General features: G+C 40.1%; 1 protein-coding gene across 1 annotated transcript in view; it reads left to right on the plus strand.

The window, feature by feature from the left end:
- stk17a (serine/threonine kinase 17a) overlaps nt 1-17,526 on the plus strand; it is a 34,867-nt gene extending 17,341 nt beyond the window's left edge. The window contains exons 3-7 of the mRNA XM_044340075.1: nt 11,699-11,846; nt 12,262-12,388; nt 12,485-12,533; nt 13,188-13,367; nt 14,089-17,526. Coding sequence (XP_044196010.1) covers nt 11,699-11,846; nt 12,262-12,388; nt 12,485-12,533; nt 13,188-13,367; nt 14,089-14,467 — 883 coding nt within the window. The 3' untranslated portion in view covers nt 14,468-17,526. The remainder of the gene's footprint in view (nt 1-11,698; nt 11,847-12,261; nt 12,389-12,484; nt 12,534-13,187; nt 13,368-14,088) is intronic.
- The last annotated feature ends 7,013 nt before the right edge of the window (nt 17,527-24,539 follow it).

The raw sequence follows: 24,539 nt of genomic DNA on the forward strand, positions 1-24,539 counted from the left end.
GTCCCTCCACATGCCATATTGGATTTAGCCTGCATCTCTTTACCATAGTGACATCCAACCCTACCCCACCCCCCATACACACACACACACACACACACACACACACACACAGATGAGAATCCTCAACCCTCAACAGTTTTCAAACTGGGCAAATCACTAAATTAGATAGTATTGACACATTGTGGATCAGCTCATCACTGACACACATACACATGCACTTGAACATGGCTGTGAGTGTGTAATGCTGACATTACCACCACAAACATACACTTTTACATGCACTCTATGCTCTATGGGTGCTACAAGCAATAAATCAGTACAAATGTCCAACAGGGCTCTGTTCAGTAGTTCATTTCGTGGCAGCAGGTCAGATTAGAGGTGGTGAGAATGCATCGTTGAAACAGGAAGTCAGCTGGATTTATAGCTGTATGCAAAAGTTTGGACACCCTGTGACAAAAACATATTTTGGTGTTTTTTTTTAATTTAAAAGATGTAAACACAGTCTCTCTAGGATATGGAAAAAACACCATTTTCAAGAGTTCCAAAGTCTCAAATTGTTTTTACAAGATCTCAGACCTTAATCAGCTCGTTAGGCCTGAGGCATGTCAACAACTGTCATTTGGAAATGTCAGCTGGTGCCATTTTCAAAGCTTTACAAATACTCTGACTCTTTAAACTTTGTGCGAACACTCAGCAACCATGAGTTCCTCTACGCAGCTGCAAGGCAGGGGGAGACTACAAGAAGATAGCAAAGCATTGTCAGCTTGCAGTTTCCACAGTGTGACATGTAATTAAGAGAGATGGCAGTTTAGGGGAACTGTGAAGGTCAAGATGAGATCTGGAAGACCAAGAAAACTCTCAGAGAGGACTGCTCATATGTTGGTCAGAAAGGCACATCAGAATGCCCATTTAACTGCAAAAACCTGCAGGAAGATTTAGCAGACTCAGGACTGGTGGTGCACTGTTCCACCGTGCAGTGATGCTCGCACAAACAAGACCGTCATGGAGGAGTCAGTAGAAGAAAACATATCCTGTGTCCTCATCACAAAATCCACACAAAGTTGCACAAAGTTACTGAGATCTCTCAGCCGACTGTCGGCTCTCTGTCTCCCAGAACTCATTTTAAGTGAAAGACTACTGTTTCATTCTGGTTGTACATTAACTGAACTTTTACTGAACAGCCAGAATCATCAAGCTAGTAATGTATTTGTATGAAATCAGTCTGCCTCTCTGCTTTGATTCCGTGAGTCAGAGAAGAATAGACTGCTGAGTACCAGTGCGGATTGTAGTGTTTTACAGGATTATGTGCTGTCAGAGGCACATGCCATACAGTGCAATCTGTCCCGTTAAGGAGATCCCATAAATGCCCCTTTAAATGCTCCAGTCGCCCCAATCCTTCCCCCACCTCAGACCATAATCCCAATCCCAGCCATTGTTCATAAAAAGGATAATCCCAGAATTAACTGCTGCCCTGCATGAGGATAGTGCTCCTGGTCACAGACAGACACAGTCAGCTGGCACATAGTCATACACTCAAACCACACCGACACAGGGGGATACTAAAGTTTGGCTAGTGTTGTTATGAATCCATTATCCCAAAACTGAAAAAGTTCATCAAGGGATGGGAATAAGTGATGTGAGGAATATTTTAATGGAAATGAACATCATGATCATTCATAATTAGGCCCCTGTATCAGACATCAGAGCGAGTAGCACTGGTTATGTATGATGATCAGACGTCTTCCCAGTTTTTAGATCCTTTAAAAACATGTTGCTGCATGTCTTTAGGACAGTATTGAAGGAAATGAATTTATACCTGAAGTTGAAGCATTGAAAGAAGTTGAAGTGGCAGTTGAAACAGAATCAGTCAGAAGTGGTGAAATCAGCCTACAAGAAGTTCAGATTCAGTTGGAGTTCAAACTGGAAAGTTGAAGTGTTGTTACAATATGACACTTCAACTCCTTTGAATATTATTATATTACAGTACATTCCATTTGAACTTCCACTTCCATTTAATTCAACTAACTTTGATCAAACACACTCAAATGTATGATGGTGTATATGATCATTAATTTGCATCATATCTGTTAAATTTGTACCTAAAAAGAGTGGCACCGTTATCACCTATATATATATATATATATATATAAGCTTGTTGTTTTGATCAGACCCTGATAACAGTTAGGCTATTAACAGTTAAAGGAAATGAAATCAGTTGAAGTCTGGCTGATAGGAGGAAGTGAATGATAGGAATAAAGGGATGAGTGTCTCTGTGTGATCACCAGAGCTCGTGTCAGCACCATTCAATCCAGAGATCCCCCCCCCCCCTTTTTTTTATATCAGGAGGGAAATAGAGCAGAATGCTTTCTTTCTTTCTGAGGAGGGATGTTGACAACATGCTCTTGTCTCTTTTTTTTTTTTCTCCCCATCTTTTATTTGCCAGACAGCTGACAGATATTTCGGGCAGTGGGGCAAATGGTGATGAAGGATAGATGGAAGAGTAGATGGAGGCGGGGGGGGGTCAACTTGACATAGAAAACTATTCATGCCATGATAGGAGGGGAGGGAGGGGAGGAGGGTTAGAGGGACTGGTGAGGAAAACGGGCAAAGCTTTTTTCAGGCTGGAAGGGAGAAGAAAGAAAGACAGAAAGAAAGAAAGAGTGAGAGGGATGAGAGAGTAGGGGAAGAGACAGAGGTGAGAATGGTGTAAATGAGAGGGTGATGGAGGGAACTGTTAAACAGAAAGCGGAGGGCATCTAGAGAGAATGAATGAGAGCTCCATGGCCTCATTGCTGGCTGAGCTCCAGCTGGGAGTTCATTATGTCAGTTGAGCCACAAGCGCACGTGACCAGCCAAAGCATGGCCTCTCGCCCAGAGAGAGAGTCATAAAGTGGGAAAAACATTGGAATGACTTGTAAATATTCACACTTCAATAAGTCACACTGTTATTGACGGTTTGTGTTTGACTCCTGGTGAGTTTTGTCATACATAAAGGCCATATGTGTCCATATGGTGTATTTTTCTTAGCGCCAGCATCTTTTTCCAGGCAACCAATCATATATTAGATAGGACGGGACTAGTCGCCCTGGTAAATGGTAACCAAGAAAATGGAGGAGAAGCTTGTTCTGGCCATGTCTGTCTATCCTGAGCTTTATGATTTGTCAGATAGAAACTATCATAACAAAGACAGAAAAGCCCATTAGTTGGAGCAGATTGACTGAATGTTGCTGGTCAGTGCTGGTCTATGTTAACCCTCTGTTAACATAGCATTAAGTTAGCTATCTAGCTAATGTCATTCTACTTCCTTTTACATATTGTCACTTATCTGATTATAGGTGAACATTGCCAATCAAAATGGAAAGACTTGAGGGACAAATATAGAAAAGAGAGAAAGGCTGAGAAGGAGAAGAAGAGGTTTTTTTTTTCTCTCACTGCACAAATGCTTCATCCCAGCGCTCCCCAGCACCCTGCCAGCACATTTCTGCTGGAGAAAAACACTATATGGAGACATTCCTTAAGGCTAGCAGTGTTCTAGATATTCTTCTTACTCACTAAATCCCATGAAAAGACCAAAACCAACAATGTTTTAGTCCAACTTCTCAACCCTGCCTGTAGCACTTGCCCCCCAAGGTCTCTGATTGCTACTGAAGACATAAATCTTTGAAAACAGCTCACAGACATATAGTTTCATTTTTTTTAAAAAGGCTCAATAATTTCCTAATACAGCTAGTCACTGTAGTGTTTAATGTTGCTCAGGAGAAAATGTTAAGCAGGAGGAAATAGTGCATTTGTTTGGTCATATCATAATGTTTGCAGAACATTATGTGTATTTTATATGTGAATTATTGTGTTATGGTCAAAAACGTGTTTTGTGAGGTCACAGTGATCTTGACCCTTGACCACCAAATTCTAATCAGTTCACCCTTGAGTTCAAGTGGACATTCGTGCCAAATTTGAAGAAATTCCCTCCAGATGTTCCTGAGATATCGTGTTAAGAATAGGACGGTGGACATACGGATGGACATACGGATAGACATATGGACATACATATGGGTGGACGGACAAACTGAAAACATAATACCTCCGGTGACAGCTGTTGTCAGAGCAGAGTCATGAAAACACTCTAAAACCTAAAACCTGAGGGTTTTCTGAAAAATTGACAGAATTGTCGAAGTTCACTAAAACCTTTATTTCTCAGCCTCTGTAGCAGATAGAAGCATGAAATAAAAACCATTTGACAGGTTAATCTTTTACCATTATCTATCACCTTTGCCTTAATGTTCATTAACATTTAAAAAGTGATTTGTTTATAAGTGGCATTGTAAAAAAAAACAAAGTGGCTGTGTAAGAACATAACTCACTGTGGGCCATCTTCCTTCTGAACTGAAAATAATAACAAATGTGCTTGTTGTTTCCAGCCATATTTTCAATAAAACAAACAAACTGGCTGTGGTAGCGCAGTAACTATATCACAGTTTGTTATCCTACTGTAACTGAAGATGTTGATGGACATGCTTGCCAAAGATCTCGATGTGTACAGCCTCATTGCACTGTCTACAGCCATAGACGGTGGCATTGGCACGAGCATCAGTGCCACTTCTTGACTGTGCACACTCCCTGCAGACCCTTCTTTTCTGGGAGAGTTTCTCACAGTCATGCTCAGATGTGGCTCCCTGAGGTACTGTTGTTTGAGGAGCACTCCTTGCTGTCACTTGGGTAAAAAGTTCCTGTGCCAGGTCCTCCAGCCACTCTTTGTAGTCACTCTTGTACTTGGCTGTGAATGTGTGTCCTCCTGTACACTTTGCAGCAATATATGCATTGTAGCATCTGACAGCCAAGAAGAAGAAGAGGAGCCTCCTTCACCATTTCTTTGAGTGATACTGGAACTGATCATTTCCAATCATCTGATCCAGCAAATCCACACCTTTCAAGTGTTTTCGGTAGTCGGAAAGGCATGCTGGCACTACAACATCGGTTTGGTTGCGGTCTTGCTTCCTTCCATTCACTGACCCTTTCTCAGTGGGATCATGGTAATTAGACAGTACCATGACAACCTTGGTGTCCTGCCAAACACAGAAAGTGAGGTCGTCCTTTTGAGCCACTTTGAATTCATGTTTGTCTGACGAAGCTTGTTCGCTCAGCATTGTATTTTTTGGGAGTCCCTTTCTGTTAGCACGAGCAGTGCCACAGTCAATCAGTCCATGGCTCTTCATGTCCTGGAAAAGTTAAACCCCTGAGTAGAAGTTGTCCATGAAAATGGACAGATGAGACCCAGAGTAGGGTCTGGCTAGATCCGTGACGCCACAGTGAGTAAGACCCTTCTCCTGCATCCCTTCACACCTTGTGTAGACTTGGAAGTTTGTGATGTAGCCAGTGGAGTTCTCTGCCATAACCCATACCTTGATACCCCATTTTGTTGGTTTGAGGGGGAGATACTGACAGAAGGTAAGTTTACCCGTGAATTTCACCATGCTCTCATCTACTGACACAAAGCCATTCACCTCATAGAGTGACTGAAATTGATTTGTGAGGTAGCTGAGAAACCATCTTAGTTTCTACAGCTTGTCGGTCCAGTGGTCCACGTCATGTGCTTGGTTATCTTGTAGGTGGAGATACAGGTAAGTATGTAAGTAAGTATCATCATCATTATCATTTATTACCATTATTATTACTTAGTTGAAATCTGTCCCTTGACATGGCAAGGGTAAGTTTGTCTGAAAAAGCCACTTCTTTTGTCGCCAATAGTCTCTTCTTGCTAGTAGCTGAAGAATGCTCATAGTGACACACATCCCACTGAAGGCTTTCATTTCTTTCACTGTAACAGGTGTTCTCTTACTGCTGGATGGAGTTTCGCTCCTACTTTGGTCCGCATATGAATTTGTCTCCATCACGAGTCGCAACCACAGCTCCTCAGTGAAAATTTTGGAAAACACTTGTAACGCTATTGCATCGTAAAACAGTGACATCATATAAAATGCGCTGATGTCGATGGGTTAATAGTTTTTGAAACAATAGGTTAACCATTATTGTGGCATGTCTTCATAAATCTTACAGTGAAGGTGTCAATAAATAAATAAAAAATAATAAATGTATAATGATTCTTAATTACAAAAGTTCTGATCAGTCAGGAATAGGTGTGGTTTTAATATTAATAGCTATTACACACCGTGTGGGCTAAAATGCACAAGAAGCCCATTTCTCCTTTACAATAATTCACTGCATGTTTACAGTCAGGTAGGCAAGATGGATGATTAAGATCACTGTATATGATGGAATGGTAGCATTAGAATGTGCCAGAGGCCACCAAATTTGGGCTTTTACGGCCAGAATTTTTCTACGGGGGCGACCCCCTTAGCTGGCTACTTTTTCCCCCTTAGCTGGCTACTACTCCATATCCTTGTAGAGAGTCCTGTATTCCAACATAGAAATACTGATTAGTTTGTGAGGTCCTGAGAAAAATGGGTTTCGGTGAACCTGTGTGTGTGTGGGAGGGTGTGGACAATAGGGGCCCACAGCTCATTTTGGCTCCGGGGCCCCATAGCAGGTTCATTTGGCCCTAAATGTAATTAACGATGATGTCAGCTTTCAGGCAGTTGGACTAATGTGGATCCATTGCTTGAGTCGGAGTTGCTGAGGAGCACTTTTCTACTGTAAATGAAGCCATTTCCATGTGGGAAACTCCAATTTGCTGGACATGAATACATTATGAGTGCAGGATGGATGGTCGCTCCGAGGCATTCACTTGACCTCACTCTGACTTTATCTCTCCCCCTCTCTCTGTCACGCACATTTGTCTCTTTGTCTCTGCTGTCCTTTGTGGACATGGTTTCCTGTCTTCCACTGATCTATTTCTGTTGGGGCATTTCTGTCTTAATGTCTTAATTTTGATGGAACAATTTTAGTTTGATTGATAAGTCCCATTTCTGCATTCTCTGTGTCTCTGTGAGGCATCCCTGTAAAGGAGCATCCAGTAGTTTCATACTTGCCTTGTATTTCTAATAAGGGCTTCCTTCAGATAACAACACATTCCTTCCATTGTTTTTCGGGTATGTTTGTGTTTATGGTATGACTGAAGTAGGTCAGATATGAAGCAGATTATTTAGGTCAGCTGACACTCACGTTTGCATTTTTTTTTTTCTAACTAAACCATCTGAGGTTGAGTGTAACGGATCAGATCAAAGCTGGATTGATCCATTCCCACAGCACTGCTCTGACAATGATTTCATTAATTACATTAGCAACTCGCCAATCAAACTCTGACTGCCCTCTGGCCTGCATGAACCTGACCTCTCACTGGGCTTCAAAGCCACTGTCAGGCTTCAGGGGAAATACACAGGCAGCAGGCCGATCTGCTTTTGTTTGGGATCATATGAATGGAGGTGATGTGTCTGTTTCTGTTGCCGTAGCTGGCCCATTTAGTGAGCCTGCTAGGTCATTGAGGTCCTCTTTCAAAATGTTTATTCAAAAGTATATTCATCTTAATTGATTCATTTAGAGAGTTTACTTCTGTTTAGGAAACCAAGCATGTGGCACAATATGATGGAAATATAATTACTGCGTTGGTTCTGTTCAATGGCAATGTGTTTTCCGGGCCAGGAATTGTTACGTTCTTTGTACCACATGGAAGTTGTAGGGAGATGGTTGGGGAGGATGTTGGGAGAACGTTTAATAGGACAGCGGAGAGTGGAGTTTGCATCATGTGTCCCACATGTGGGTCAGCCAGTGAAACTTGCGTCAAGGAACGACCATTTATAGCAAATGGTTACACAGTTAGATTTGTGGTCCATCATTTTTTTCCAAAATCTAAAAAGATGATGAAGTTTTTTTATGATTAATCTGGGTCACTGTGTCCAACTGTTGTTAGTCAAGAAAAACACTGAGCAGCAACTTGAGATGTGAAACCACCGTAGGATTGCTCTAAAATGAGTGAAGATCAACATATTTCAGGTTTAGAACCCCAGAAGCTGTAGAAAAAAAATGTGGTCTAAAATGACCAGTTCTCATCAATGGGTCCTCGCCTCTCAGCCCCTTTTGGAGGTGTGAAAATGGAGCAAATTTTTTGCAGAGCACCTAGAACCATCAAATTGTAGGTGCTTAATCTTGAGCCCAAGGAGCTCATCTGCTCCAAATTTGGGCTTTCTAGGTGCTCTGATGCCTGATCCGTGGCTGTATGAAATCTGAGAAATAATGGGCAAATTATAACATAATAATTATGGGATTTGCAGTAACTTTTCTGGGGCACACAGAGCTTTTAAATTTGCCACACTGTACGCTCTGCCCCCAGGGATGAATGCCTCAAAATTTCAGCTTTCAGAAATGAATAGTTTTGGACATATGACCCCTCAAATGTCAATGTTAAGGTGTTGCCAGTGGACAGGGCAATACTCATGCTAAGTTATTGCCATTGGATCCCAGTCAATACCCGGAGACTGAGCCATCTTGTGGATGGGGGACGTGTTGCGCTGAAAGCGTTGGAACTTTGAACAATCTTAGCTCTGTGGGGGAAGGGGCCAGAGCTCCCATTTCTCAACCACATCAATCTAGGGAAAATCTAGTTTATTTAGGGCCTGCTCCTGGATATTTAGGACCCTGGGAAAGGCCCCCAAAGGGAAATGTTCAGCTTGTCCAATTGGAGTACTCGGGCTCCATGTTAAGGTTTGAATTGTATGCTAGTTCCCTAAGGGGGGACAGACTTGTATTAGAGATGCGTCCTTATTTCTAATGTCCTGTTCCCAAGTTAATGCAAACTCAACACTTCCTCTATGGTGACCTGTTGTCTTATAATGTCCATTTCCACAGCACTCATTCTATCAGTACAACAAGACTTGTGTCAGGTGTTCCACTTTGTCTTTCTCCCAGAATGATGTTGAGCTACCACAAATGAACCTCAACACTTCATCCAGAATTTTCACATTCATTTCAAGCAGGCTTTTATTTATTTATTATTTGTGATCACTACAGTACTCTGACAGCATGAGGTTAGAAAGACTTCTAGACCTTTGGTTTCAGGTTTTACACACTGCTAACCCTGTATAAAAACTAATCCGACAGGTCACACTTAAATAGATTTATCTTTGTTGTATGTTCAGTAAAGCTCCTTTGTGTCAGACCTTCCAAAGCAGAGCAGGTAGATTAGGAAGTGTTTTGTCGTTGTTTTCATATCAGACTGGATTAGATTCTGTCTGATCCTCTGAGGAATCAAATTTCATTCCATCAGTTTAATGCAGAATGCAGCCACATGTGCAGGTGTGTGTGCACATACATTCCCTCAGCTGAGGTTGAAGTTGATTTATTATAAATCCTCTTCTTGTGCGCTCTGGTTTCTGGTATTTCCTCCATTCACACACTAAAAAAAATCCAAATCCAGCATGTTTTTAATCCACTAACCATCAGTTATTGAATGAATGATTCAATAGAGATTGATGTGGTGAGGCTTCATGCTAGCAGGAAGGTAAAGCTTCTTTATTTGAAACATTAAAAGAGAATAACTATGTGTTGTAGTAATAAACTCTTAGCATGTATGAATCTGATGTTACATTAGCACCACAAACTAAATTATTTTCTGGGAAGTTACTTAAAATAAAACTCGATGGGAAAAGTTAGTTGTTTTTTTTTTTAATTGGTTGAACTGATCCTTTATCTGGCAGCACCGGACCCTCACAGCAGCAAAGTACTGAACTCTGTTGGAGGACCAGATTCAGTAAATCAGATTCAGTAAATCAGGCTTTTACAGGAAATTCTGGTTTAAATTTAAATTGTCAAGAAAATCCAGATTGATGTTTGAAAGCTGGTTCAGTTTGTTAAACTCAACTTTACAATTAGCTCTGATTTTCGGAGCCTTCTCTCTCTGTGTGCTTTGTGTAGGTTTCCTCTGGGCTAAACTAAGTTCAGATACGGAGGGAAAGTTTACCCACAGAGATTAAAGGATAATTCAGGTGTTTTACAACTTCCTTTTTCATTTTTTGTAAGTTTTGTCATTGTTTCTATCAGCCAACACTATACTCACTGCTGATATCACAGCACGTGACAGAATGCAACAGAACATTGAGAAATATGTTTCTGAATTGGTATTTAAGAAAAGATCAAAACATAATCCGAGCTGAGGGTAAATTTCCCTTTAATAATTCATGAAATGATCATAAGTTTACTCATTTATTTTGCTTCATGTTTGCCCTGAAATTCTTGTATCCTTGGCATTTTTCACTTGGCTGCCAACAGCGTGACCAGATGAGGAATGCTTCCATCAGATGATCTGGAAGTAGAAGCTTCCTGTCTCACTTTACTCGGTTATGTTACACACACAAAATCTCCTGTCGTTGTGCGTTTTGTTCTCTTCTAGCTGCTCGAATGAAGTCGAACAGGTAAAGAAACACGACGATCAGACAGGTTGGAAACAAGCCGACAGTTAAACCAGATTACTGTCTTAAACACTTTATCTGGACGTCAAATGAAGGCTCCCGAAATGTTGGAAAAACTGTCTCTGTGTACAACTACAGCAAGTACAAGTCAGTCTGCAAACTCTGATGGATGTTTACAACCAACAGTCTGAGTTTTCTTGACCCATCAGACTTCTTTGTCACAAAAATAAGGCTGTAATAAAAAATAAATAAGAATGATCTATGGATAAAGTTTGCCTTGACTGCTGCTCTGTGTGGTTCCTGCTTTAATCAGTGTGTAGAATGGAGCTCCTGTGGGCAGCTATGACTTTCATTAACACGTCTCCAGACTGTGTTGCTGTGTTTGTGTTCGCTCCAGTCAAAGTTAAAAGGCCTTTTCTTCTCACCTTGAAAAAGCAAAACACTCCCTGATCCTTCCTCCTCCTCCTCCTCCTCCTCCTCCTCCTCCTCCTCCTCCTCTCCGCCTTCCTCTGAGATAAAGCCTAATTCAGCAGCACCCTGAGGGGACGTCTTGTCTATTCCTGACTGCCCTCTCTCTCGCTCTCTCTCTCTTTTCAATCATGCAGCCGTTCTAATTGAGTTTATCCATCAGAGTTTATCTCAGGTCAAAAGGAAATGACGGATACTTAAAGGAGGGCACTAGTTCAGTTTTCTTGTTGTTTTTGGGGTTTTTTTTTTTTTTTGGTTCAGACAGTTTTGCTGTGTATTTTATACTCAGCAGCTTGTTTTTGTTTTCTTGGGGTTTTTTTTTTAGTTTTGTTTTGTTTTTGTCACGTCAGAGGTGGAGAGAAAGTGACCAGTCAACACTACAAATGGCCTTGTTCAAGTCAAGCTCATAATTAGTTTGCTATGTTTGGAGGTCCTCTGCTATTTCTGCCACCGCCTCCAGCAAGTCATAACACATACATACGTTCACACAGTAGGTCTAGAGAGGGATTTATTTCCAGTGTCTTGTGGGATATGCCAAAAAAAAAACCCCTGACAAGTCTCATAATCATTTTGGTAAGGTTGTGGATGAAACAGGGAAGACAGATGCTAGTTTGGGTTTCCTGCGGGTGTTACACTCCACAAACACATGCAGGTCAACTGGAGACTCTAAATTACAGATTTGGTGTGTTTGTGTGTGTGTGGACCAGGTATTCCTCATGTTGTGGGGATATTTATATATATAAAGTTAAGGTTAGGTTAGGGTTAGGCATGTGGTTGTAATGGTTAGGGTCAGGAAATGAATGTAAGTCAATGTAATGTCCTCTGAAGTGATGGAAACATGACTGTGTGTGTGTGTGTGTGTGTGTGTGCAGTGCGGCTGGAGGTGAGATCTTCAACCAGTGCGTGTCAGATCGGGAGGACGAGGCCTTCAGCGAGGAGGACGTGAAGAGGCTGATGAGGCAGATCCTGGAGGGAGTCTCCTTCCTTCACCAGAACAACGTCGTCCACCTTGACCTGAAGGTCAGTGGAGACACACACACACACACACACACACACACACACACGAAGAACCATGTCAGACCCAACATGTATTATCATGTCTAGTTTTGTGTGGAGAGGATCTTTAATGATCTCCAAAATGAAGCAGTTAATTAACATAAAGCCTAACTCTCTCTCTTTCAAATACAAATGGTCATGACCAGATCCATGTGTCTGATGTCATTGATGACAATCCATCTAAATACTCTCACTTGTATGACTCTACCAGGAACAGGATATACCTGCTAGCATTTTCTAAGTATTTAGCTGACAATCGATTTTTAGAAAGAGCAGTTGAAGCCTGTAAAAAGCCATCTGTCAATATTTACTCAGTATGATGTGGTCAAGCCTCTGATGAATTATATATCCTGTGTAACACTAACACGTCTGCTGTCAGCCTCAGAACATCCTGCTGACCAGCAGCTCTCCTCTGGGCGACATCAAGATCGTGGACTTCGGTCTGTCCAGGATGGTCTGTAGCCACCAGGAGCTCAGAGAGATTATGGGAACCCCAGAGTACGTCGGTGAGTCGGTGCTCAACCTCACTTCTACTAACACTGTTATTTGCACTGATTCAGTTCTGAGTGATAACTGGTGTGTTTGTGTTCTTCTCTCCCTAGCTCCTGAGATTCTAAATTATGAGCCAATAAGCACAGCAACAGATATGTGGTAAGAAAACTCCTGTCTGTAAGTGATGAGATGAATGAACAGTGCTACTCCCTGTGTACTGATGAGTTCCACTTCATGGGGAATGTCATCAACTTTTGTTTTCTGTTTGTACATGTGTTTGACTCAAGTTTCTGCTCAGCTTTCTTACCACCCCTCTAACTTGGTGCCCCCTAGTGGTCGTTTTAATAAGACAATGGCAGACAGAGACCCCCAGACTCACACCATCACACACAGATTACAACTCTTTTTTTGTATTTTTTCACTATAATCCCATAAAAATCTAATAAATTGAGGTTTTAAAGAACTGTGATTGTTTTCGTTTCAGCACTTCTTTTTTTCTGTTGCAAATATAAATACAACTTATGATAAATTTTCTCTCTTTTCTGGGAATCCTGATTTGCTCATGAGGTTAATGTTACTGTGCAGTTTGTTGACGGAGCAAACTACCAACCTTCTAGTTTCCATTTTGTGGAAATTTCAAAGGATTTCTATCATTTCCTGTTTCTTCTGGCAGGTCTCCTGCTTTCTTTTACTTGAAGTACTTAATATTAAAAGTTGAACTGTGTACAGTATCTTCTAACCTTTTTGATGTGGTAGGATTGTGTTTTTGCTGCTCTAACCTGGTCTCCACCGTGCTCCATGTGGTGTGTTCAGGAGTATCGGTGTTTTGGCCTACGTGATGCTGACGGGAATCTCTCCGTTCCTGGGCGAGGACAAGCAGGAGACGTTTCTCAACATTTCCCAGCTCAACGTGAGCTACAGCGAGGAGGAGCTGCAGCAGCTGGACCAGTCCGCCCTGTCCTTCATGCAGACTCTGCTCCGCAAACAGCCACAGTCAGTCCAAAAGCACACTTGTCCAGAACACACATAAACTTTTGTGATTTTAGCATCAAAAGGTCAATAAAAGAGCAGACATACACGTTAGAAACACTTTGAAAGCAGCTCTCTTATTATTTCTACACAATAATAATATGACATTCAAACCACATTGTCAGTGTCTGCCTGGTTGCTCTACTCTCATTGCTTGCTTTGGAGACTGGTTGACAGTAATATGAAGAATACTCTGCCGTCAGCTCTCATGGAAAACCGCCAATGTCTCTTTATATTTGCTTTAACAGAAAGCAGATTATTTTGATGACCAGCTAAAAGACAGAAATAACTGCAGCACTTTGATGATAATGAGTGTAACCTTTCTTGATGCTTGCAGCAGAGACATGCTCTGTTACTGTAGTTAAAGCTGTGTGCTTGCTTGTAAAGAGTCAACACTAACTGCTGGACTGTAGTTAGATTTATACTAAACTCACCACTTCAGCTGCACCGTCTGTACGTACAATACAAATCAACTACAACAAATTCAGCCATCACTCATTAATAACCTCTCTTGTACTTATCCATACATAAATAAAATCATAAATAATAACTACTGTAGATTAACAAAAATCTCTGGAAAGTTTCCATCTTGGAATAATGGGTTTATTGATAAAGACTTCCATCTGTATTTGTGTGTATTTGTGTGTGTGTGTGTGTGTGTGTGTGTGTGTGTGTGTGTGTGCAGGGTTCGGGCCACAGCGGAGCAGTGTCTCAAACACCCCTGGCTTCAGCCCTCAGAGCCTCAGCAAACCCAGACGCCAGAGGAAATCCTCCCAGTGGAGCTCCAGGAGGCCCCCAGCACCACCAGTAGCTCCGTCAGTAGCCCCGAAACCCCCAGCAGCACGACCACAGCCGAGGAAGAGGAGGAGGAGGAGGAGGAAGGCTCGGTGACAGAGGAGCTGATAGTGATGGCTGCCTACACCCTGGGCCAGTGCCGCCAGTCCTCCACCTCCACCTCAGAGAAGGAGGCCCTGGCAGCCGAGCAGAAGGCCATCTCCAAACGCTTCAAGTTCGAGGAGCCCTTCAGTGCCCTGCAGGAGGTCCCTGGAGAGTTCATCTACTGACCCCCACCACCACCACCCATCACATCCACCACCAACCTCTGACTGCTGTCTGAAGGGGAAAAGTTAGTGTTGTCACAGTAACAGAAATAAACCTTCTGATTATACAAATTCCCCTCCATATATATTGTATGTGTACAAAATCTGATTTTTATATAAGCATCTACTCATATATTCCTCCCATAATGCATCAAGGTTAACCTCGTTTGACACGCACACACCTCCCACCTCCTAAAAACAGCTCCAGTAGGTTTATGTGTCTTGTGTTTCATTTGTTTTTTTTTTTTTTCTTTCACCCCTGAATAACTGGCCAAATGTAGACAGTGTGATACGCAGAGATAGTTCCAGAAGCTAGGCTAGAGTTTGGAAATTGAACTTCATCAATTTTTGGTGTTGAAGAGTGAGGTCTTCTTTCTACAGCTGCTATTTTAAAACCAACTTTGAACAATCAAAAAACAGAGAGAAATTTATCATAGAAGAGGCAGAGAGATCCAGATGTGCACCTTTCTGGACTGGGCCTTCAAATTTGTGAAGGTGATCTGTGAGTGCACAGAGGGGAAAAATGTACCATGAGACAGGGCTTTACATGTTAATAGATGCCATGGATATTCACCACTCCCAAACTCTTGACATTTATTATTATTATTATTATTATATTTTTCCTAACAGAATTTACATTTAGTGAATTCACAAACTGTGTGCAGTATCAAGCCTCAAAATAGAAATAAACAAAAATTTTAAAATAGAGATTTTTGACTTTGAAAGCAGAGCTTGACTGAACAACCTCACCGCAAAGTCTGTTTAGTAGTTCTTCTGGAGCTTTCCATCATTATCTTCCTCAGTAGATGGAGTTTGCACAGTTGTCTTGGAAACATTGAATGCCTTTGAAGGACTCTCTGAACTACATTTCCATGATAACAGTGAACATCATCTACTCAGGAAGACAGTGTAACACTACTAAAAGCTCCAGAACAACTACTAAATGGCTTTGTGAGAGATTGTTTTGTTCAAGAAAAAAAATTCTTCAAATAAATATTTGTGCTGTATATCTAAATTGTGTCTAACTTTTTGACACTTATAATTATTATTATTGTTGTTATTATTATTATTATTATTATTATTGTAAAGTCTGTGAGTCTGCAAATGCAGCATTTGGATTGAACCAGATATAAACCAAGAGAAGGAAATGAATGCAGCCACAAGACTGATTGATCAACATGTGGGTCCAGTTTCAGTGTTCAGCCGCCAGATCCTCACACAGCAAGTGCAGGAAGACACATATTTCATCTATTTACACACATACACACACTCAGTGTAAAGCTGCAGTCCTCCACACATACACACTCAGTGTAAAGCTGCAGTCCTCTACACTTTGCCTGACAGAGAAGAAAAACCTCAAGGCTGAAATCACTCGGGTCTATATATGATTTCATCTCAGTTCTGTCTTAATTAGAGCTTTGCTGAGACTAGAAAGTCTGCTATATTTACCAATATCAGTTTTTTTACATAAACACAAACATTTTGATAGTGTTATTAAAGTATTGTGACCAAGATATGTGCTGAGTGGACATTTTACTGTGTAAAAATAAACCATGTCATAGAGACACTGTTTCTAATTGACCTCACATGCATATCGTAGATATTTCTCTACTGACATTTCTTATCATTTAAAATACTTCAGGAATAATTCCTTACAGGCTTTGCATTGGGTGGTCAGGTCATCTATTACAAATCAAGGAATGTACAATTTTGATTGTATTATCTGGCGTATACTATGGTCAACTGGCAACACAATCCAATATGTAATCAGATTAAAAAGTACTTCATTTACTCATATAACTAATTTGTCATCTGGCTTTTAATATAGTTTTTATAGTTCCTGTACCTCAGAATTCCTGATGCTAGTGTTACTAGGCAACATCTTGCTAAAAAAGAAAGAATATGTTTTACACGGCTGGGCGAGGAGTTTTAAAACCCTTTTTAACATGATTGATTACACAAATGTTTTTAGCTTTAAGCCATTTAGCTGTGTAATTCTCACTACTGCTGTCCTTACCTTTAATACTGGTGACATGATAGGTGTCTGGCAGGAAGATGTTCATTCATTTCTCAGAACCAGTCAGAATGGAGAATTCTTAGTGGCCGTGGTATCAGATACTGATAACACTGGTCATTCTGTAGACACTGAAACTGAACCATCATGTTTTCTCAGTGACGTCTTGTTTGTAACGTAGAAACAGACAAGTCAGAACTAACAAAACTAAATTGTACAACTTGTCTGCTGGTGTAGAATGGTAACAGTATGTGACGGGGTTGGCAGGTGTAAGATAACACTGAGAGTTCTACTTTACCAGGTTCAACTCTCTATAGTATGTAAAGCTTCTGTATATAGTTCATACACAGTTCCAGTCATCATATATCTGCATTTGTACTCATGACTGAAGGGGCTGATTTGCAGTTGAGACTGTTTGAGACACTATTTTAAAAAAAAAAAAAACAATAAGAAGAAACTCACTTTTCAAACTTTTTTCCATGATTTTTGAACTCATAAGCCAAATCTTTGTTTATTTCTGTCCATTTCCTTGTCTGTGCTGCTTTCCTCTGAACAGAACCAGCTCTTCCTAACTCAACCTCATGCGGTTGTTTGTATATTCTCTTTATTTTGTATTTGGTGCCATGCTTGAAGAAAATATGTGATGATTTTAGCTCTTGCTGTTTTTTTTTTATTATTATTTCAGGTGTTTCTGTGTAATATTGATGATGATCTCTAAAAACAGCATTTTGGAGTTTTCTGATTCTGTGTATATGATACAAATTGTTAAGTTTTATTAAACAGTATTATTGTTAAAATAGCCATGTCACATATTCCTCTTACATGAAGGACTCACCCTGCCAGGGTTCAGTCCTTCCTGAAGCAATAAATGACATCATTATAAACTTGTACATGTAGACAGTGAGCACTCTAGACTTTACATTTGTATCTATGAAACAATAAGCTCTGTTACTATTGGAACAGATTTGTACATGAATGTCACGTACTGTAAATAAACATCTCAAAATTGTGTGGAGAGTTATTTGTGATCAGAATACAGAATGAAAAGTCTGCATTGAAGCCGGCTGTATTGTCAGTTAACCAGAGAAGAATGTATAAGAACGGAGCCCCTAACATGATGTGAGCCAGATAAATTAATCCTGTTCATTCCAGTTATCGGTTCTTCAAACACAGTTAGAGGTTACATTTGTTCATTCTGCAAAATGTTTCTAGACATAATAAAATGGCACCATAGACCAGACTGGCACATATGGGTAGCAATATTTTTTTTTCTTAGGATGGCAAAGTCATGACACACCCTCCTCTGCCTCTGATTGGCTTACCCTGATATTCTTACCTTGACCCTAACCAATCTCACTCCTCATGCCTAAACCTAACCAACCCGACCAACGAAGGCAATGAGTATTAGCCAATCAGAAGCAGAGTAGGGCTTGTCCTAAGGTCATAACTATGTCATCCTTGGACAAAAGATTTGGCATACAGCTACTTCACAAAACATCATGGCCACGCCCCTTTTTGAGAGATAGAAAACTTCAGGTTCTATAGATGTCAATGCAATTTGATGTGTGTTAAGCTGAGAACTTTAACATGAAATGAATGCAAACAAACTTGTTAAACAAACCTTTGTTTTATAGACATGTCTAGTAATCATCTGGTACTTTGCCTGAACCTGAGTGTTCACGATACCTTAATAAATTCAGGTTGATCAGTCAACCATCATACACCTCCAGCCTCCCTCTGTCCAAGTGGATCAATGACCGGACATAGTGTCTGTAAATAACCACCCTGTTAGTAGCCAACTGTTTGATCTAGACTAGGCTGATATTAAGTAGGATACAACATTCTGATGCTGCTATAACATATGACTACAGCAGTCCCCCATTCAAGCTAGCTATCCATCAGTGCTAACTGTCACCAGCATCATTTAGCTATTTACCACACCGGCGGTGAATCTCAAATCTCAGTGTGAAAGCTTTTGGTTATTAATACGATTGTTTCTAGTTTCTTATTAAGCATAATTGAAATGATAGAAGCTAATTAATATTTATTGTCATCAAAAAGGAAATTACACTGCTACCAAAATGAAGAATTAGCATTCACATTCTTCAGCAGTGGATTGGTGCAGGTTATTCTACATATAAAACTTGAGGGAGATCTGGATTTGTGTGTTTATTTGTTATACAACCTGCTACACAACAGCTTTTCTGCATTTCCCTGTTTCTCCCATTATGTGAAGGCCTGATTCTTCCCCCCAAAAGGAGGCGCAGCCTTGGTGCTTGGCACTTGATGACACGATGCCAGTCTGGTCTGAGTAGATGATCATCATATGATTGGCTGAGTACTGATCATGTGACTGCACTTAAATTTGGCAGGCATGGGACTACTTCACATGACTTAATAAGTCTGACACATTTCATGTTTAGTCATCTCTATTTGAAGTCAAAAAAGTACCATGGAGTGGTGTGTCTGTGTCTATGTGTGACAGCAGCTGGCAGGCTGGCCTGTCCTCACAGCAGAGCAGACTAGTAGCAGTAACAAACTTGTACTGGAGCTATGTGTCATGGGCAGACAGTGTGTTGCTAGCAGTGGTATTGAAGAGTAAGGACCACACTGACATCTAATGGGTCTGAAGTGACTAGGATGACAGATGGGAATGGGTGAAATTCAGGACAGGGGAAATGGAGTGGACGTAGCCTCCAGTACACATTCAGTGTCAACCAACAGTAAAACATGTGAAAGTCAAAACTCAAAGCTAAAATGTATTTTTGTTCATGAAGTCAACTGTCTGTCGTTAGGAAGAAGAAACACAATGACTGTACTGTATGTAACAGTGTATAAATCATTATCTGTTACATAAAATTCATTTTATTTGATTCATTTCATCAGTGCGGTGCCTCTCACATCTGTCTGCATGACGCACAGATCACTCCTCCATGGCTGCCTGCAGCTACACTACACCTCCGTCCTCACAGCTGCAACTTATGTTTCATTTTAAAAAAGAATAAATTCAGAACAGGATTACAAATCGTATATATTTCAAAAATAATAAATAATTTGTTTCTAGAGCAGAAATAGTAATATGTACCTCAGAAAGTCACAATATAATCTCAATAATACCTCACTGGAAACAAATCTAGTATTCCTGAGTTCAGTTGATTCACAATGTTTATATGCAGCTCAGCTAAAATTTTACAGCATTTTCATGTTGAAACAACTGAACCAATGACCAATGGTCATAGAAACTGTGGGCAAAACTGGGGCAGAAATTACCCCAAGTTTTCAGAAAAAAATAATTTTACATTAACCAGTTTAGGCCAATATCCTAATCCTACATTAAGCCATCATTTTATTTTCATTCAGTTCATTTAATTTCTATCTCCATCTCTAACACACCCACACAAACAGCGCTGTTGTTCACACTATGCTGCTGTAATGATACCTAGCAGAGGCCAGGCAATCCTGCACCTGCAGTGAAGTTATCTGCTGTGATGGACTGCTACCTCATTAAAAACGCTCCAACTGTTAAAGAAAGCAACCCAATCCTGTGACGTCACCAACACCACCAACCGCAATTAAGACAGCAAGAAAATTTCCACTTCTACAATTGAACAATGGAAAATAGACTGGCTTGGTATTGAAGAGGTGAATAAGATGACTTCTGGAAAGTATGCAGGGCTCACCCACCCAAACCTAGCCTTGGACAACTAAAAGCTAATCACGACTTTGTTAAAGGAAGCGAACAGGTTAAAAAGTATTCAGCGCATCGTCACCAAACAAGCAGGTCTTATCAATTTGCTTATGGTAAGTAACATTAACACTTACACTAGGGACTTTAAAATGTCTTCGGTCTGGCGCATTAGCTAACATTAGTGTTAACAAGTTTGCTAGCTAACGTTAACGTTACCGCCTACATGTGGGTCTCGCCAACTGGTGGGTTGATCAGTGCTGTTGATTAACGTTACTGAGTTCAATGCACCAAGTCAAGCAAGCTTTTTGGTCTCAAATCTAGAAGATATTTTTTCATTCTATAATGTTATTTCATCCATGCTCAAAACATCAGCAAGGCTACATTTAGAGATGAAATAAAGCATGTTAAAAAAAACTTCAGCTGAAGTGATTTCCAGAACTGCAGCAATAAAGAAAGAATATTACACTCATTGTGGCTCTTTTGACAGTACTTGTAGCTACTATTCTGTAATTTTGCTAAACACTTGAGGCTGTGGAATGCAATGCATCAGACCTACAATGATGAAATCATCAAAGTTAGACCGGTTTTGACTTGTAGGAGATCTGAATATGACATTATCCCTCCAACCACATCTTTTGCTAAACCTAATTAGATCAAGCCCATTAAATATTGTCATGATCTGATGATCATTATCTTATGCTGCTATCCACTGGTTTATATTGAAGACTCTTCCTAAATAAAATCTTGGCCTGCGTTGTTTTGCATTTTTTTGCTTTTCATATGCTTGTTATTGAGGTTAGAAAATGTAGACAATTATTACAAATGAGATGGCATTTACTGGGGGGGTTTTGGTTACACACGGTGGTGATTACTGTCTGCATTTTAATCTGAGCTCATTTTACATTAAACAACAGCAACTTTAGGCACTATTTACTACTTTTTAAAAGTGCCCCTAAAATTTTGTAAATGCTCCAATTTTTTTTGACAGTGGGGGTAAAAGTTGCCTCCCAAATATTTTTTAAATTTCTTACACTGGGCTGCACTCTTCATCATCTGCTTTAAAACAGGTCGAAGGACATCAACAATCCATCATTTATGATAGCCTAATCAGTGCAATAGACAAGTGAAAGACATCAATAATGCTCTTACATATTTTACGACAATGAACTGGACATTTTTAATAACTAAAAGCAGGAATTATAGCCTATAGCCCAAGTGATTAGCATAATATTTTCACGGATTCAGAGGTTAAAGGAAAAAAAAAATCTATTCAGCTACTAATTCATGTAGACAAGCCTAATTGATAATTTATTGAAAGGGTAGAATTTAGAGTCTTCTCCATGATGTTATGAATTATTCATGACCATTTGGCAGCACTTCAAAAGATACAATACATTCAGTGCAACATTTTTCAGTATTACTGTGTCACCAAGTCAGGTTAACCAACGATCAAGAGAATGTTCCTAAAAGTAAGATATTATTAAACTCGAAAATTGCTGATATCATGGTTAATTTGAGATGTTACGGGGAAGATGAGTCATCGTTCAATTTGAAGCTTTATTAACCTATAACGTTAGCCTAAATCAGCTTGGATTCCCCACAGTCAATCATAATTGGGCAAGAAAATTTAGTTTGAACTGTCTTTTGGGCATTTTTTTAAATGAGAAATGGATTATGTATGTGACCTATAAAGTTATTACTAGGGCTTAAATAATTTACCTTTTTATATTGAAAAGCATATTCATATGGCATGTCATCTCTTTGCATAATTTCCTGTGTTTTTACTTACACTTATATTTTTCACTGTTCTCCACAACTATATGCTACATTCAGGACTGGAACTGAGCCAGGGTTTGAGTTTGTATTATAAGGTCTTATTATACATCCATGGTTGAGCTCTGAGAGCATTCAACTATTACAAGCCTACCATTCAATGCAACACTGTCTTTTCCTATGTGACATGCCCTGTCCCTCCAATTTGTGCAGAATTAAATTAGTTTAGCAGAGAGTGAAGGCTTTGTGAATATAGCTTGTGTTCAGGTCTTCACTGTGCCCTTATCCTGTGAGATTTTTTTTAAAGTTTATATCTTAAATAATAAACTAAACTTTAAAATAACAATTTAATTTAGTTTTCTTCACAGAAGTGAATGAAATGCTGAAATATAGGCCTACTGTATATTTAAAAAAAACAAACAACAACAAAAAAAAAAAAACCAGTTCTTACACCCCGTGAATCTTTGGCGACCCCTAGTGGGAGTCGGGACATCCGGGTTGGGAACCATGAGAACCAGTGCATCATAAATAATTCAGAATAGACATTTTAAATGTTTATATATATATATATATATATATATATATATATATATATATATATATATATATATATATATATATATATATATATATAAAAATAAAAAAGACATTTACAAACATAGACTCATACTGTGGTTGTACAGTTTTCCATTTGGTGACAACAAGAAGCTGCACGATGTAAGATTTGGACCCCGAATGAAAACTCCAGGCTGTGTGCTCTACAATTTGAAGAGAAGTGTTTCATTCACAGCGGTGAGAGAAAGCGCCTCACATAAAGAGCTGTCCCCACCATTTTTGACTACTCCCTACAAGGTAAGTACATAACAGCCCAGGCAGGAAGCATCGATGCAAGTAAGTCTTACCAGTTTCACAGTCTCACATGATCATAGATTCTCAAAAAAAGAAACACAGAATGTGGTAGAATAATGACTTGTGATGAGTTCTTGTGATGCATGAGTCATATGACAGCTATTTTGTGTCTGATGTTTTGAATTACATTTACACTGCCAAGACATGAGATAGTGACACAACATTAGATGAAGAGGCATAGCAGATGCCAGATAAAAGTGTATAAAAGGCAGCAGCAACCACTATGGAGCACAACTACATAGTAATGGAATGGCCCAAATCACTGAAGCGTCAATTGTCGACTCAGTTGCTTTCAGTGGAAGAAAAATTCAACAGTTGTCACAAAAAAAAAAATGAAATTGGAAAAAAGGAAAAACTAAGAGACAAAGGAAAAGAGTAAATTCACTGTCTTAGGTCATCAGTGAGCTGAAGCAGAAAAGCTTGATTTCTTCTGGATGTGCAGAGATGCTGGGGAATCGCTTTAGTGGAGTGCCAAAGGAAATCTTTACCAGACTGGAGCAAGGGAAGAAGTCCAAAGTGTCAGAAGAATTGTGATCATTTGCAATGACTGCACGTCTATTCTACTAAGGCTTATGCTTATGTGTGTGAAAGTTTTGACCTTGCCATGCCCCATCCAGATACTATCTGGACCTGGTACAGCAATATCTCTGCAGATCCAGGATTCACAAAACCATTATTTTCTGCAGTACAGGCACAGGATGGGAACAAAGAAGGTAAGGAAACAATTTGTGCCTTTAGAAAGCATGTGGAATGATCTGCAGGGAAATTCCATGAATATGTAGATGTTGGTTGTGGCACTGTTGATGACAGCTTTCCACCAGCAAGAGATGCATTGGTTCTCATGGCTGTTGCTATTGATGAATCTTGGAAAATCCCTGTGGCATACTTCTTTGTTGATGCACTGACTGGTGAGGAGCACGCTAACATCATCAGCAAACGACCTCTATGTCTTCACAGTATCTTTGACCTGCAACGGACCATCATGCCATTTTGCCATGTCAAAAACACTTCCTACATCCTTCTGATTTCTCACAAGTTGTCCACGTGATTTTGGATGTGTGCCACATGGTGCTCAGGAACACACTGGCTGAGAGAGGTTTGCTTCATACCCCAAGAGGAAAAATTAAGTGGCAATACCTTGTGGATCTGAACAAACTTCAAGAGACACAAGGCCTAAGACTGGGAATCAAGCTAAAGATGGCACATACAAGGTGGGAGAGACAGAAGATGAAGGTAAAACTTTTCAGTGCAGTGTGGCAGATGCTCTGGAGTACTGCAACAAACATCTACATTTGCCACAGTTCAGAAAATGTGAGGAGGTGGTGGACTTCCTAAGAACCATCAATGCCACTTTTGATGTTCTCAACAGCAGGCACCCCCTGGGTAGACAAAGCACCAATGAGGACATAAAATAAAGAATATGCAGGAAAAAATCCTGAAAAAGTGGAAAAGACCCTTCTGGATCTCAAGGATGAAAAAGAAATCCCTATACATTCTGGAAAATGATAAACCTGGTGGAAAAGCCAGATACCCAGTGCTGATATCTCCTCACATACAAGCGCAGTCAAGATCACCTGGAGCGTTTCTTTTCCTCTGTCAGAGCAACAACAATCCCACTGCAAAACAGTTCACAGCTGTCTACAAGTGTCTTC

This window comes from Thunnus albacares, chromosome 21 (genome assembly GCF_914725855.1).
Source record: "Thunnus albacares chromosome 21, fThuAlb1.1, whole genome shotgun sequence".
NCBI lineage: Eukaryota > Metazoa > Chordata > Actinopteri > Scombriformes > Scombridae > Thunnus > Thunnus albacares.